The sequence below is a fragment of the Tyto alba genome, unplaced genomic scaffold (assembly GCF_018691265.1).
Source record: "Tyto alba isolate M040663 unplaced genomic scaffold, T.alba_DEE_v4.0 Super-Scaffold_38, whole genome shotgun sequence".
NCBI classification, from domain to species: Eukaryota; Metazoa; Chordata; class Aves; order Strigiformes; family Tytonidae; genus Tyto; species Tyto alba.
This window is the reverse complement of record NW_024881313.1, coordinates 11,790,028-11,807,444: the sequence shown is the minus strand read 5'-3', so window position 1 is coordinate 11,807,444 and position 17,417 is coordinate 11,790,028. Positions and strand designations below refer to the sequence as shown.

The 17,417-nt window shown below is 35.4% G+C and overlaps 1 protein-coding gene across 4 annotated transcripts in view; it reads right to left on the bottom strand.

Moving 5' to 3' along the window:
- Positions 1-1,202: 1,202 nt before the first annotated feature.
- THSD7A (thrombospondin type 1 domain containing 7A) overlaps positions 1,203-17,417 on the bottom strand; it is a 290,606-nt gene continuing 274,391 nt past the window's right edge. For 3 of the 4 annotated variants that reach the window (XM_032991409.2, XM_042801868.1, XM_032991407.2), the window contains exons 26-30: positions 17,190-17,285; positions 14,111-14,193; positions 13,562-13,772; positions 10,027-10,114; positions 1,203-8,453 (exon numbers count right to left, since the gene is read on the bottom strand). In XM_032991409.2, the coding sequence (XP_032847300.2) occupies positions 8,369-8,453; positions 10,027-10,114; positions 13,562-13,772; positions 14,111-14,193; positions 17,190-17,285 (563 nt within the window). In that variant the 3' untranslated portion in view covers positions 1,203-8,368. The remainder of the gene's footprint in view (positions 8,454-10,026; positions 10,115-13,561; positions 13,773-14,110; positions 14,194-17,189; positions 17,286-17,417) is intronic. The other variant, XM_032991410.2, reaches the window with a different exon arrangement.

The window sequence follows — 17,417 nt, the reverse complement described above, 5'->3', positions numbered from 1 at the left end:
AATGGGATTGGAGAGCCAGTTGAGATTGACAATTAACTTCTCACTTGTGCTGCAAATTTTCCTTTTATATTTCTGTAAAATTGAACAAATGACTGCTACTAATGGTTTGCTCATCAACTAGTAAGTGGAGGCCATTTAAGGCAGAAATGTAGGGTTTAGCTCCAGCTGCTCACCTAATGTTGCTGAAAGATTTTGCTGCAGTTCATTAAATTCAACTTCAGGCAGTCACAAAACTGCCAGATAATTATTTTTTTTTTTCTTTCCTCAGCTGAGTGAAAACTGGTGTCACCATTTTCCACCCAAAAAATGGAGCTACAGAATTCTTCAGTTGTAGAGGATGAAGAAACAGACCAGTGAGGAAGATACCAACATAATCCTTATAATGACAGGTAACACTGAGATGGTGAGTCCAGCTTTGTACAGGACATTGGTTCTTTGCTAGTAGGTCATGGGGTCAGTATTAATAACTGGTAGTTTAAGTTTTGGGGACTAATAACCTGACGAATGTCTAAGAGAACCTGTTTGTAGAGAGTGACTCCAGCAAGAACTGGTCCTTGCAGAAGAAGCCAAAGAGGGAAAGCGAGGGCCTGCACAGCCTGCTTGGCCTCCTGGAGCTGCGGGTTGTGTGGGTTCAGCCCTCTGGTTGAAAAGTAGCAGACCTGCAGCTGAGAAGTGTTATTCTTCAGTACTGGGTAGGTGAGGTGTTTTAGTCTTTATTATATTGGTTCAGATCAAATTAAGGAACAAAAGTTTATTTAATTTTGTGTAATATCAAAACTAAAAATGAGAGCCAAAGATGGAATACACACTTACGGAGATTCCCCTCTTGACCTTAAGTACAGAATATTGACCTGAACTCATCTCTGTGCTATCACATGTATGATGTTACACATCTCTGATAAATTGTTTTAAATATACCATGACAACATCTGTAATACCCATGATTTTAAGTTGTTGGTATATCTTATACATAAAGTAACTAAAACCAGAACATCTGTGTGTGTTTAGGGTAACATTCAGAAATAAGAAATATGAATACAGAACCTCCTGCTATGGAGCTACTCACAGGAACAGGATTTTTAGTTGCCTTCTGTGGTGATTTACTCTTCAGGGACTTCACAAATAGAGACCATCTCCAAGCTGGTTCACCAAGCTTTCATACCAGAATTATTGGAAAAATAAAAGATACTGAGGATGTGAGCTTCTGTTAATCACTGTTTATTGACATATCACAGTCAGGTTTCCAAAGAGGAAGTTCTCTGTTCTGTTATACTTGTACACACAGAGAAGACAGCCTTCAATATGCTTTTACAATGAAAATTAAAACAAAATTAGTATAACAAGGGAGCAGGAGAGAAAAGTATAAAGTAACAGCAATAGAATGGTGTGGTTGAACCTGAAATAATGTAAAATCAGGTATCTTCAAGGTTTCCAAATACATAGCTGCAGCTTTCATTGCATGAAGAGAGGAAACAAATTATTTCAGCTTCAAAATCCACATTTTAAGCATGTATATTTTTGCTTTTGATAGCATGCCTGTAAATACCTGTAATTGTCAGTTGGTAACTGTTGCTGTCTAACCATGATCTTAAGAGTGAGAAGACACATCAAAAGTGAATAAAGGCTATGACAGCAATCAGTGCAAATCAGAAAGTTCCAGGTAAGGATGAAATCTGCCATTTGCTTCAAGAATCAAGACATAATGGGGGCACAGGAAGAAAGTTGTTAAAGGAATCAGGTTTACTGTATGAAAGCAAGACACAATATGCCACCCTTCTCTTATTTTTTTGTGACAGTTTTCATATTTTTCCTGTGATAGAAATCATGTAAATCAGTTTGGGAGAGGTTTTTGTAGGACTTCATTAGGCAGCACTTTAAAAATAATCTGTCAATACTGGACAGCCAACAAACTGTGAATGTGCATTCACAGAACTGTTAACTAAATTCTGGTCATGGGCTCAAATTATCTTGCTATTTCTGTATTTGCATCTCAGCAGCACTGGGAAGAATCAGAAAGCTGAGATTTAAGTCATGGTTTAATATGTATAGGTAAGAAAGCTTTTTTGGTTTTATAACTGTTAAGGGAAGGAAAAAAATTAGACTTGCTTTCAAACCCAACACTGAATTTGTGACGAAGCATTTATTTGTAAGCTAAGAAAAACTGATCTGATACTTATTGAGAAACAAACAAGTAATCTGCCATTTTAAGGAAATATGACATTATGGAGGGTATTTTTGAACGTAAACAGAAACTCATTCATTTTATAATTTAAATTTCAGAATATAATTCTAATAAACTTCAGGACTATGTTCTGAATACAAGCCACAAAATATTAAAACATATGCAGGAGCCACCAACCCCTCATCTATAAACAAACTAGTACCAAGTCTTATTTTTCTCTAAAAAGACAAAGGATTTGTAAATACATAAACGCATAGTAATAATTAAATAGGCTCAACCTCGAACTGTTTGAAATGTTATTTCTTTGAATATGGAAAACGATAATTAGCTTCACCACTGTGACAAATTGAAGGACATTTTCCCTTACCCAAGGGGGACCTCCCTCACTGCCAGGGTCTGCAGCCGAGTCACAGTCAGCGTGTTGTCCACCAGGACACACCCCCCCTCCTTTTCAGCAGAACCATTACCTAACCAGGCTGGGACAAGCAGGATGAGGTAGCATCCAACAGTATCCGCTTGTCAAGGCAGGTTAGAATACTAATACCAGAAATGTCTTATACGTCAGGTGGGAAAGGTCAGCTTAAAGCACTGCCATGTGTGAGTACCAGCAGATCGGTGTTAACAATCTGCCACTCTGAGACTACGGTGCTCGCACGAGGCTCAATTCTTTCTCGGTGCAAGATTACCTGATGGCAAACAGAAAGAGCAACGGTGTCTGCCCAATGTCACGGAAGGTGTGCCTCACAGTAAGCCTTGCAATCCTTCAGATCAAGAGGGACTTAGGAAAGATGCCAGTTTTCAAAAGGAAGTAGGAGATGCTTCACCGGCATGTCACCACAGGGCAACCGGTCCATGTCCAGGGGCACTGCCCAAATGAAGTTAAGCAAAATGAATCAGCTGCTCCCTCTGCTGAAAAAATAAACGAACAGGCAAGCAGATACTAAGACCCGTCTGCTATAGATACCCACGCTCTGAAAGAGTGCAAATCATTTGTTCATTTGCCTGGTCATTAGCTGCTTTTGGATAGACATTCAGCTTCCCTGTGTCTAAAACAACCAGAAGATTGAGAAATAAACTTTTCTGTAGCCAGATTGTGCTTTGTGATGCCAAGCAGATCCTGAATGGCTGCTTAAGCCCAATACTGTTTCAGCAGGATAAATTTCTAGACCTAATTCTGTAGAGCTTCACATTACTAGAGGCCTAAAATATTTACAAGGCTTATCTAAGCCTCTCGATTTACCTCTCTATTTATCTCCTTTCATTATTCTTTTATTGGAAAATCATATTCTCTTACTCTTTTTTAAAAATAAATAATACTTTTCCCTATCTGTAAGCCATTACTCTAGAAGTCTTGCAACCAATTGCCAAAGTCTGTCTTTACTGAATGTGAAGACCATATGATCTTCATGAGTATACCATAGGTAAATCCCTTCTGCAGAGTTTAAATGAGAATTTTAATTTTCTTCTCTCAAGTACCTTTTTTAACTGTTTGTAGAATTCTGCCTGTACTGAATTAAACAACTTTAAATGATCTAAAAAATTCCTCTATTAAATTTAAGGTGGGAAGACAAGTCCAATGCTTCTGTTATTTTACTCTGAATTCCAGCAGGAGAAAAGGTACGTAGGAGGTACTTCTGAAAATCCTGAAATGCCTCTAAAATTAAAGTTGTATGCTCTCAAAACTGGGTTTCAAACTTTTAAGGGTTAGCCTGGAAGGGTTACTGGGAAGGTAATAACTATCAAAATTGTATAAACCCCCATGAACTGGTGCATAAATATATGTTGTAGAAATGGACATGAAAAAAATTGAGTTTTGGAGACCACAGAGGTAGAATACGAGCAATTATGAAAAAAGTGCAGAGTCACAACTGATTCTAGAAGAAATTAGAGTGAATTTGGTAATGTTAATTTAGCAACTGGGACGTAAATGATAATTTTATTGACTGCATTAGGCATGTTTGTTTATTTAGAGGAGGGGGATTTTGTTACCTGTTCCATCTCCTATAGGGACAGGGACCTATTCAGATTTACTGAAGTTAATAGATGTGTTTTAGTGAGATCTTGATCCACCACTTATTCTTCACATATGGCCTAGTTTTTCTGAATTAAAAATGGCAATTAAGGTAAAAAAATTTAAATACCACCAATTTATTGCATTTATTGGATATTTATCGATGAATTAAATATGCATTGTAAATGTCTATGTCAACAAGGACTGTAGCAATAGCCTTCAATAGTTACCATAACATCAGAAAGTATTTTTCTTTCTTTTTAAAGAGAAATACTAATTCTTAACAAGAATATGTTTGCTAATTTCTTTATTTTAAAAAAGAGACTATTTAAAAGGTGGTCCTATTTTAGGGATCTCATTTTTATTGTTACTCTATCCCAGTGTAGTATACTACATATATATAAAAAAAAGACATTAAATAATTTTGTGTTTATATTTATTGTCAGCAGTACATCAGTTATGTAAAAATAACCCAGATGAAAATGTAAGACTTATTACATTTTCATGTCATCTGTATTAACTGAATAAAGCTTAGTGACAATATACACAAATTTGCAGTAGTTGTACGTAAACATTTTGTGCATTAAAAAAGAAATATACATAATTTAAAAAATAAAAATGCATTACACAATTTACAAATTAACATTAACAAAAAAAAAAGGTAAACATTCCTCAGACAGTTGCCTCCTTGTTCTACAAAATAAATATTCAAGTAAATTAAGTTAGGCAAAATAAACTCTTAACTTTGGGTGAGCACAATTTACAGAAGGGTAAAAAGACAGATTTCCATTTCATTCAAGGAATATTTTACAGTGATTTATACATAGAGTTTTTAAATTGGTCTCTTCAGATTGTAGTATTGGAAAACAAACTTTATTACATTTTAGCAGGAGGAAGGGAGTTTCAAAATCGATGCTTTATACCAAGTATAAACAAGCTTCTTCAGTTGCATCAAAGCTTCAAAAGGAACTGCTCCAGGACTCAAAGCAGACACAGTAATCTAGAAACTACAAATTTAAAAAGGAAAATACAAACCACCACATCAACAGGAAAATGTCTACTTTGCTATTTTCTGAATGGTTTATCTGATCACTGGAAACATTACTTTCACAAACTAACAATCTACAGTAGTGGCTGCTTTAGGCACTGGATTTGTAGAAGCACTCTGATTTTTAAAGCAAATTGCTTTTCATTCCATAATGATAATTCACCTATTACTTATTTCTGTTTCAATGTTAAAGGGCTTAATCACCTTTGCAATTTTTAGCTTTACATAAAATTTCAGCCCTCCTTATAGCCTAATTTTTTTTTTTCTTGATAATGAAGGAAGCCATATTGGCTTCGAATTTCTGTGCACTTTGTTCATAAAAAAACTAATAATAAAAATGCACTCTAGATTTTAAATGCAGCACTAGTATGATGCAGATGTGCACCAGCAAAATTTTCTGACCAGATATAAAATGTAACACATACTAAAATACTTTCATGGATTGCAAAGGCCAAACATACTTTAAAAACCCTCCTATCCCTTTCTTCATTTGTCCATTTTATACAGTAAGAAAAAGGAGATGGCATACCTTTAACTTCAAATTATTAAATTCTTACATTTAGAACATAAAAATCTTCAAGGCAAGAACTAGGCAATGGCTCCTGCTAAGTCCAGCCAATATAATAAAGAATGATGACTCATTGTCAATGAAAGAAACCCTGTTCCCTCAGTTTCCTATTGGTTCAATACTATTTGACAATACAGAATCAGACTTCTAAAAGTACAGAAATCATGATTAAGCTCTATGTCTCCACATGATAGTTATTGTTCTTTAGAACTTCATAACTTTTCAACGTTATTTTTTGTATGTCTGACAAAATAGGAATCAACAAGGTTTTTCTTGTTTTCTACTCAAGAATGCTGAAGTAATTAAACTCATCAAGATTTTTTTTTTCTTAGGGATCTTTACAAAGGAATTTAAGACTGAAGCCCCCAGTCCTGGGACATGTGTATGAACAAACCACTGCTGTGGCAGGGGGCCATGGCCCTTCACCGGTGCGGCCTGATCAAGGTATAAAATGAGAAATGAATCCTGTAAAAAAGATTTTTAACATTGTTCCTCTCTGCTCATCATTCCCATTTGGGGAATACTTACACAGTGGGAGGAAGGTCATTTTCTTGATGCGGTAGCACCACATTGGTAATGTAAGCTAGCTAAATTGAAGTAGGACCACAATCTCTCCTGAACTTTAACAAAATGCACATTGGTTCCAAGAATTATTCTACGTGGACCAAAGGTAGGTATTTTTAAGTACTGATGTTACCTGCTGATGTCCATGAGTCTTGTCATTGATTTCAGTGGATCTGGGCCAAAGTTTGAAAAGTGACAGTTTTATTCAGTGTGCAAAACCTGTTGCTTCTTGAGTAGATAGTACAATGAGTAGGAAAAAATGGTTTAGGTTATAAAAAAGACCTGAGAATCTAATATTGAACTTTATATAAGAATTATTTTTGAAAGGTTGCCTGATAAGGTTTTGTATTGCTTAGTAGTGGCACAGTCACTTATATATTCAGGTTACACATATAAGCCATTTGATGAGAATATCCCTTCTCAGGTCATGAATCACATCTGTAACAGGCATGTAGATACAATGGCAAGTCAATGAGCTTCATGTCAAAAGCGTAACACTGAAAAGCTGTAAGCATGGAAGAGGTTAACAGTGAGTTTTTATACTGCCAGAGTTTTTTAAAAAAGTCACGAGTATTCAAATGGCAGAACTACTGATCTTACTGTTTACTTGCCAGCATGCTCAAGAGTTTAACTGAATAATTAAGTCTATCCAATTATCCTAATTAGAAAAGACAAAAGGGCTCTGAGTATTGCACTGTCATCAACAGTGAAAATGCTCTCACTAGCAGAAGGAAAAAAAAATCAAAACCATTTTATTTTAGTTGAACAAACAATCAGAATACCTTTTTAGATGGTAAGTATGTCACTCAGGATTACAGGGCAACCACTTTTCTTTTTCTTTTCTTTTTTTTCTAACAAAGTTAACAAATATAAAAAATCTAGTCATAAACAGCCTTCAAAGTACAATTAGAAACCAGCAGGACAATCTATACCGGTATAGGTAGATGGGGCAGGAAACTAGACACTTGTATTACTGCCATGATATAGACCACAAATGGCTGCTGTGACAAGGAAAGGTGTGTGTGTACAGTACACGTCGTTAGCCGATTCCATCCAGTTGCAGTCCAGACCAAAGACTACTCTCTTCAGGATTCAAGACCTGTCTACTTGACACTCCTTGTACAAGATACATCATCATCCTTTCAGAAAAGAGGCAGTTTCTATGGCAATACTAGTTAAGTGCATATCATGCTGCACTAATATAGTGCAAAAATTTGCCTTACATGTAGCAAAAAAGATGCAGGCAACAGTTTGAGTTAGAGAAAGTAGAAACATATTGTAACATTTACAATGGGTATTCTTTTTCCAAACAGCAACCGCTAGAAAATATTGAATCTGAGAATGCCTCCTTTCTGGATGTACATATGAGGCCTTTATACTCTGGAGTGATAACAGGACAGAATTTTGCAAGTGAGTCATTGCCCTCTGAATTTCAGGTTTAACACAAGTTATCATCAACTGGCAAACTGTTGAATTTGTTCAGTGGATTAATCCCAGTTAAAAGTTAATACTGTACTCAGCACTAAAATGCTTTTTAACAAGTATATAATCTGATAGAGCAATACATATGGTTCAACTGAGTATATATGTTATGCTTGAATATAAAGAGTCATAGCTTGGTACAAACTCTTCATGCGCACCGATTATACTTGGTTAATGATGCAGGGGCTTCCAACTGTTATTACTATGTCAGCTACAGTATTCTGGAGACAGAAGTGGTGCTTATAGTTTGTAAGATTGAAGAAAGACCACAAATCTCCAACTGCAGTGTCTATTAATGTGATTCTGCCAGATTTCTCAGTGCTGATGGTCTAAAGTAAAGCAATAATACCTTGAATATCCATAGGCATTATGAAATTCATCCTTTATCTATGGTGCAGTTACAAAAAAGTCAAAACACTTCATCCACTCCATAGAAAATCCCTGTGGCTTTAGACACCTTTTGATTTCAGTCCATTAATTTAGATGCCATTTGTCACCATGAGAAGTTGTATTTTACATATCTGCATCTCCATCATAAGCCAAGGTTAAAGGTTTCAGTCGGTTGTTCTGCCTCCTCTGGGGCTTCTTTGGCTTTTTGCTGAAACAATAAGATAATTTGTAAATAGAACAAGAAACTAATAACATACACAGATGGATTTCAGTCTTAGATGAAAGATGAGTGTGCTGTTTTAAGATAATGTCTTTAGTTGTTCATTTGTAAAAGCTATAAGCCTAAAACCCTCACTTGGATCAGTAATTATCTCTTTATCAATTCAAAGCAACATATCTTTCCAAGCTCAGTTGTTCAGAAATGGGCTGTTATCACGATGATGTGACTTGATTAAATCCTTGGCAGGTACTCCTGCAAGATCAGTCAGTTTTCAGAAGAACCCAGAGCCTGCATTGCAATATTTTGTCATGTATTAAAACTGTAATTAGGTTCTTTTAAATTATGCGACTCAAATCTTAACCTCTCCTGACACATCAAGGGTTTCCACAGGAAACTTCTGATTAGTTTTATCTCATTATACTTGACTACAGTTAAATCTAGATGTTATAATCAAACCAGTCTTGAATAGCAGGGATATGGTTGTTAGCCATAATCATTCCCTGTCTAACCTTGAATTGGATATTAATCCAGCAGTATTTCTGATACAGTTGATATAGTTTCAAAAACTTACCAAGCCAAACATAAGTGCATGTTTAGGCATGTTTTAGTACTTGTCTTCTTGTAATATAATGCAATGTAAGCATTTATTTAACTCAGGCCTCTGCATCCTCAGTCTTGTCCAAAATCTTATCTTGTCTTGTCCAAAATCTTATCTCAGCTATGTCATTTAGACTGCCCAAATCTAAATCTTTGTCACCAAACCAGTTGTTGCAGTGGCTTGCAGTGGCCACAGATTCCAGTCTAAAGAATCTGCAGTGGAGTTATATGCTAATGGATTTTCTTTTCCTCAAAAACTAAAAGATTTTTTTCCCTTACTTAGACAGAAGTGAGATTTTGGGGAAGGTTTACTAAAACCAAACAAACCTAGAAGCCCCACAAATGCCTACTAATGCAGTACAGCCAAGAGCTTGATGTGTATGACCACACTGCCCTCACCTTCCATTTGCACAGTTATTTGGATCAGAAATTCCAAAGAGGAACTAGAAAACTTCAGGAAGAGCATTCTCAAAGGTGACTTGTTCTTGCAAAAAATCATTGCTTTCACATGTACTAAGATTTTTCAACAAAATATTATTTCACATACAAAAGTCACATGAGAAAGTTTTCAGACTTCTTTTGGTTGTGTACATCCTGCCAAGTATCAAATCTGACTTGCCTGATTACTAGATTTCCTTCTTGCTATTTCTCTCTGCATTTTGTGATACAGACGCAATGAAATTATCACGCACGCAGTACATTCTTAACAGAGATAAACTGAGCAAAAATAAACCATACACTAGGCTACCCCATATTAGTAAGAAGTTCTAACCTCAGGAGAGAATGTGTTTATCCATCACCTAGACTACAACCACAGTCCACTAACCTGAGCTTGGGCAAAAAGACATGGAAAATTAAACACTGCAGTTCACAGAATTGCCTGCAGTTTCTACAGCGGCAAATGTAAACTTTTGCATTAGAGTCTGTGTGGGACTATTTGTTTGTAAATAATTAAAGAACTCACCAGGCTAGATAGATCATAGAAACAATAAAGATGAGTAAAACAAATGCACCAGCAGCTACACCATAAACCCAGGTCTTCAGCCTCCCATCTAAAAGGAATGAATGTTAGTAATGTTTGAGTTAGTCTTGTTGAATTATTAGTTCTTATATAACATAGAAATACTTTTATAATCCAAAATAAATGTATTCTCTAACAATTACAGGTTAATAAGAGTAAATACTATTAAGCAACTGAGCAATAACTTCTCTGTGCACTTGTGATCTGCTTTTCAGCCAGAAAGTCTGGATAATCCAAATGGAGCCAAGATGTGGGGCAGAGGCAGAAAGCAAGACCCCCAGAAACCCAGCCTCTGGGCCCGGGGTAGCAAACAATCCTTCAGCATGATCACAGGCCAGCTTATCAGCCCAAGAGTCATTTATGCTGAGCATCACTTTCCATTCTAGCTCTGGTAAATCAATCTGCCTGTTAGTTTCATTCCTGTTGCTATTGAATTTTATGTTTTTAAATACCTTTAGCATGTTTTTAAATACCTTTAGCATGTTTTACCTCGTCCATACCTTAACTGCATATACACAGCTTTCACCACTGCGTAAAGTAATAATTTTCCAATTTCTTCCCCTACCAAATGCAAGCTTTGCTGTAAGAAAAGAACTTCCCCTTACAGAACAAGCAAAAATACACCAAAAAGCACAACCCATGCTCATATATAAAACAACTGTCTGTTGTTGATAAGGACTGTATTTATGCAGTTTTTATTTTGGACATGATGTCCCTGCAAGCTGAGGTATACATCCCACTCTCCTGCTTGCCTTCATCATAGATGTATCCACTTCTCCCAGGAAAAATGGTGTGACTTTCTCTGTCTGAGGGATTTTACTCCAAACCCCATATGAGCATGTCACAACCCAAGGTCAGTGCATGATGCTTGACTTACTACTTTTATCTAAGTCATTTTGCAAATTTCTAAATGGCTTTTTGAAAACATTCTTTTACAGGAGTTAGCTATCCTTGTTGCATCTCCTTGACAATGAAAATTCCATTTTAAAAGAAGAATTATTTAATTTACAGGTAACAACATTTTTATTTCATTGAGTTGTGTATATTTGCAATGTAAGCAATCACAGCTAAAATTTTTCTTACGAAATACTTATTGCTTCCTGATATCTCTGTAGAACAAAAAGGCGTTATCAATGTAGTTGATGTTTCTACAACATAATAACAAAAAGAATCAGTCAGACTGACTGCTCAGAACCACAGTAGTGCTCTCTTGCTGTGCAGTTAAGTTCAGGCTTTCTGTTTTCTAGCAATGCAAAATCTTGCAGTTATGTGGACATCTTGTTCAAGACTAATCAAATTAAAAACATTTTAGCTTCATTACATTAATCAACCTAATGAAACATTATAAATGATAATAACTAATATAACTGAAATAACTGACCCATTAAGGATTAATTGAACAGTAGATTTGACTCGACATATCCAATGATATGATAATACGAATGAGAGGAATTCAGACTTCAGTACTGCTAGATAGTTTAGTTTCTTCTCTCCATTGCTTATTTCCATTGGTAAGGTGTTTTGGGTTTGCTTGTTTTAATATAGTATTATCTCCTTGAATAAAAGACTGGAATTACTTTGTGCATTAATTTATTTATTTTTTGTCAAAACAGGGAACTCTCTTAACAAGGTCATACTTATTATGTGACTATGGGCATCTAACTCAAGCTTTCTGAATTCCCCCTGGATAGATTATTTCTACATATACAAGGGAACTGGCATCTCAAACTCATCTCTTTTGGGTAACACATCAACGCAGACATCTGAAGAGGATAGTTTTAATACCTTCCTTTCTGTAACTTCAGTATAATTTGTTGAAGACATTAAAAGAACTATTTTGATCTAGACTTAGAAACTGTGAGGAAAGGAATAATCATGCTAGAGTAAATCAAAACCTTTCCAATAGACATTTCAACCTGGAATTAAAACAACCAAACATAAATCTCCTCTGAAGTACAAAATGTTCACTTTCTTCCACATTTGCTCCCACCTTCACCGGATAAAGTATTCTACTAAATACCATTGTTCCTATTGGAGCTGAGCTATGTTCCTTTCCTGACTTGAATTACTGGAAAATTAGTGAGTTTTCATGAAATCTCCCAAATGCTCCTTGCTCCAAAACCCATGTCTGAGATCACATGAGCATCCATGTTCCTAAATAGTTGAGGGAGACTGTCTGACATTTGCTTATTTTTGGCATTTTTGGCACTCTGTTTGCTACAACCCACTCTGGCATTTTCAGGTAGAGTTAGCTAGAATGAGTAAAAGACAACATATTTGGTAAGATACTGTTTTTTTTAAAGGAGGACCAGAAAGGCTTAATTTTCTTTTCTTTTTTTTTTTTTTTATTTTTTTTTTTTTATTGTGTATTAAAGTATTAACTAATTGGAGTAAAGAACATTTTATTGCAGGTATCAAATATAGTATCACAGTACAAATAACAGTAAATGCTAGTAAGACTAATAGATCTAACATAAGTATTTCTAAGATGAACATGATTTAATCTGCTTATTAGAAATTTTGCTGTAGGTCTCAATTTGCAGCATTTTACAGATGATGCATGTAAAGATACTGTTTTCAATTCTCAGATTAAAAACATTCATAAAATCTTTAAAAAGGAATGAACACTCTAAGACACAAGTGTGTCAGAATATTTAGCTCTATGTGATATAAAAGACACTTAAGTTAACCAATTGCTCTCTGCATATAATTAACATTTTGGACAAGTATCATATCTCTCTATATGAAAGTATTTTGTTAATTAATGTTTTATTTATTGTAATGCTTAATAGTACCAGGAAATATTTACTGAAATCTGATTACATGATGGACTTTATAAAGTATTTCTGATGGGATAACTGTCTTATATTTCTTGCCACTCTTGCCCATAAATCCTTGTTCAGGTCCATCATAAAAGCAAATACTGCCTATAGAGACTTAGAGCATGTCTATGCTAAATATCAGTAAAATGGTTAGCTCTTGTCTAACATGAATTAGTTTAAATATGGATATGACAGAGGAGTATTAGCATATCTATACTGATTATTTTCCTAAAATTTATGCTACGGCTGCAAATTTTAAGCAGCCCTTACCCTTTACAGTCTTCAGTGCTAGCTTTTCACTCCTCTGTCAACAGCATGATTGGTTGAAACAGAATAATCTAATTTCCTGGTTTGTAACTTTGCAGCCGACTCCCTTCTAAAGTCATATTTCAAATAGCTTCTGTGAATTTTAACAGGTAGAAGGGATTAAAAGGAAAACTTCTACAATACAAGATTTCATTAAATATATTGATGGAGTAGCTAAGAAGTCTAGGGGTTTGCTTATGTCTCTTCCCTTGTTTTCAGTCAGGGCAGATGCCTGTCTTCTTAAATGAACACTTAACGTTTTTTCATTTCTTCCTTGGCATCACAAAAATGTAAATGCCAGACCCTACAGCAGTACTTAACATTAAGAACTGCTCACTGCATGACTTCACCTGGCCCAAAAGGCTGTAGAAACCAGGTCCTTCCTCGTCCTGACTGGTTACTGGAGGGCTGGGTAGGGTTCACAGCTCGACTGGTTTTCACATCTCCCTTTTTGTCCTCCATGGTGGGGATCACCACCACTGGGATGAGAGTGCACTGTTCGAGTGTGCCATCAGAGGACATAACTTCAGTGTATCCGTCTTCACAACTGCACGTTCTAGTCTGTAAGGAACAAGTGTTTTACACTGTGTAGCAGAAAAACAGAGTTTTCTGTGAGCTATAAAGCATAACAACACAGATGACTGGAAGAGAAGACTGTTTTGGTGAGTGTTACCTTGGAGAGTACCTCTTCATATATTTTTATGCAGGTTTGTACCAAATCAACAGACATTCTTCCACATCTACTTGAAAGGCAGAAAATGGTCTGAGGTTGATTTTAACAAATTAGTGATTAGCAAAACCTCTGAAAATACTTTTTGTTGGCACAATCTTTGTAATGCAGAGAGATGTGTGGGAAGCCCTCACAGGGGTGTTTTATGCTCCAATGCAGTAGCACATACCTCACTGCAGTAAGCATGGGGTTGACTGCACGGTGGGTTACATGACCTGTCAGCATCTGGTTGGCGCATCACTAAACAGCCCCCTGTAGGACAGAAAATCATATTTTGTCATGGTAACACCTCACCACTGATTAAATTACTGATGTCATTATTTGCTACAGTATGTCATGGATTACATTTTTATTGCAAATTTGAGTTTAAGTGTCCTCTTATTCCAAGGTGAAGGATAAGTGGTATTAAGTATTTTCTTATAGGTAGAGTAAGGATACAGCACATATATTTGCATTCATGTGCATTTTAGAGAGCTAATATTTGGCAAGTGAACCTTTTGTTTTTCTCTTTGTTTCTTTGGTGGTGTACTGCTTAAAAAACAGTTTAAGTGTTTTGTTGTGCTTGAGGGAACAGATTTTGGTTCTCTAGGGCCCTCCTTATGATTTATATATTAAAACTGTGCCCACACAGAAAATAAAAACATAATTTTATTTCTATCTTCACCTGTTAAACTGGAAACAAACTACACATCCAGGTTATGAATGGATACCTGTTTTCTGCTGCTCCTCAGCAGTCAGTTTTACACATGCTATAGCTTTGCCTCTTGTGAAGGCACATTTCATGCTAGTCTAAGACAGATTTTTCGGAAGGAAAGAAGTATTATCAGTAAAGCATGTACTGAATGCTATGATACTGATGATATAGTGGGTTTCAGTCTTTTTTCTTTTTTATACAGACCTAGTTCTCATTTCTACAGCTTTATGTACAGTGAAGTTATTGTTATGGACCAATACACACAATCAGGCTTTCACTATCATTTCAGCCAGAATTACTTTAAAATACATTTAGAATCAGTTTGAATTTACCTGGTTTCCTTCTAGCTTACAGAAGAGGGACATGCATCACGCAGTTTAAAACTTATACTGCTACAGGATGACTTAACCTGCATCTCCCAAATTAATAACATTTTTATACTGGCGTGATATGATGATGAAATCCTGACAGCTGAGGTTGGTCACGACCATAGCAGATGCAGTTAGATGTGGTTACGTAGATCCAAGTGTTAATGGGATGGCCGATGGAAAACAAAGAAAACCCTGCTGGTTGCAGTAAGTTTTCCCCCACCCCAGAAAGGAAAATCATATATCCTAGCATACAAATCACATGCCTGTGGGAATCTATGTAATAAAATATCAGTCATCCAAGGAAGCTGCAGAAGGAAAGAGTTGCCTCATCACTCATGGGAAGCAACACCTTGAAGTAGAAAAGAACTATTCAACACAATAATATTATGCAAGTAAATAAAGGCCTTACAATACCAACAGGACTCATAATAAAACTTTTATAATGTCTGAATTAAAATACACTATGTTAGAGCCAAATATGCAGCAATAAAGCAGCAAAGAAACACAGAAATAAGACATATGTGTTGATCGATCCTAGACCAAAATAGGTAATCTCCATTTAAATCAACTGGGTATATGCATCTACCAGTTAGAGCTCTTAAATACTGTAGTTTACACAAACCACTTTCAAAAAAATGTTCAAACATAAATTGTAATACAGTTCATGACTTTATACGTCACACAATGGAGTTCTCACAGTATATTGTACTTAAGTGTTTTGTTTGAAAACTGTCAGGAACGTATATAAAATACAGTTTTGCATTGCATGGAAACTGGTGACTACATTGTCTGGAATTTTCCACTAGTCTTCATTTTAAATCAGAAAGTTACTACAGCTTTAAAACCACATACAAACAAACTTTGAAAAAGAGATACAATATAGGTCTGAAGTTAGTCTGCCGAGGAGGTCGTGTCATGAAAATTTTGCCAATAGCACATATTCATACACTTGTCTTTCCTGGAATTTCCTGGAATCACATGACTGTATTTGGCTACATCAGAACAAATTATTATTTTTATGCGACTGACAGTGATTTATGAATATATTCTGATTTTAACTCCTCAGAGCTATAATCACCAAGATGCGATTTATTTTGAAATCCTGTAGGACCTTTAATAAATAATATCATATGTTAATCTCAATAAGAATTCTTACTTAGAGTTTTACTTACCATACAAGCATCCTCACTAGGCAGCGAGCAATCAAGGTGCATAAATAATGCCCTGTTGCATTCATCATGAAGATGATGTATTTTAATATTCTTATAGCACAGGGTGACACTTGCAAAAGAGACTTTGGGCTATTATTTCAAAACCTTGTAAAAATAATACAGATATTTTTATTTCTACTCCCACAACAGACAATAGTGGTGGATTCCATCATCATGAGGTATTGTATTGGCAGTCCATGAATTAGAGCTGACAGTGGCTGGCATTGAGAATGCATTTACAATCTCTGGGATTCTTTTACTATCACCTGGGCTGATAGAAATATTATATAAACTGTTAGTTTAAATTAATCTCTAATTCTGATAAATAAATTAATATAAACAGACATATATGAAGATTTTCTTAAATTTGGAGACCTCAGTCATTCTTAATTCATGGTGTTTTGTGCTTTGGTTTGCACAAAAAATAGCTACATCCCATAGTTCTCCACTAAAGTATTCTGCTATTGGTTTATGTTACTGAAATAAAGAAATAAATTAGAACATCTATTAAAATTTTACATTTTGTAATTTTAAGGAGATATAAGATATATTCATGATATTATCAAGCTTTCCATCTCTGCCTCTGTATAGGCATTGAAATGAACTTTTATATATAGAAGTTCTATTTGTTGTAGGGCTTGAAATCTGAAACCCTAAATTAAAAAGGGTAAATATGTCTGTGGTAAAAAAAAAAAAAAAAAAAAAAAAAAAAGAAATACTCTAGGTCCAATACAGAAGGATAATATTTATATTTACTTTTAGCATTACATAATTCTGCATAATTCTGGAAAATAAATTACACTTTTAGTATGCAAATCCATGTTGATTCAAGACAACAACAGCTGGTTGATTCATACATCAGGAACAAGTGTTTTTAGCAGATTCTTTGAAAAAAATAATTTCCATTTGTTGGGAAGAGACATTATCCACCTGTTTTCCAGGCTTTTGTGTGTATATAAAAAGAGTAGTTACCTGTGACATTTAAACCATCTGACCTTTGGCACCACACGGTTCGAGAAGATCCCTTCCACGGGCTAGCCATCCACTTGTATTCATAGCACTGGCCATCTACACAGAGAATATTAATTTTTCAAGAAATCTGATGACAAGATGTTAGGCTACCACTGGCAGCAGCTGCACTCATCAGCAGACCATACTCCTTATGTTTAACCATTTATATGACTAAGTAGTCCCTGTCCT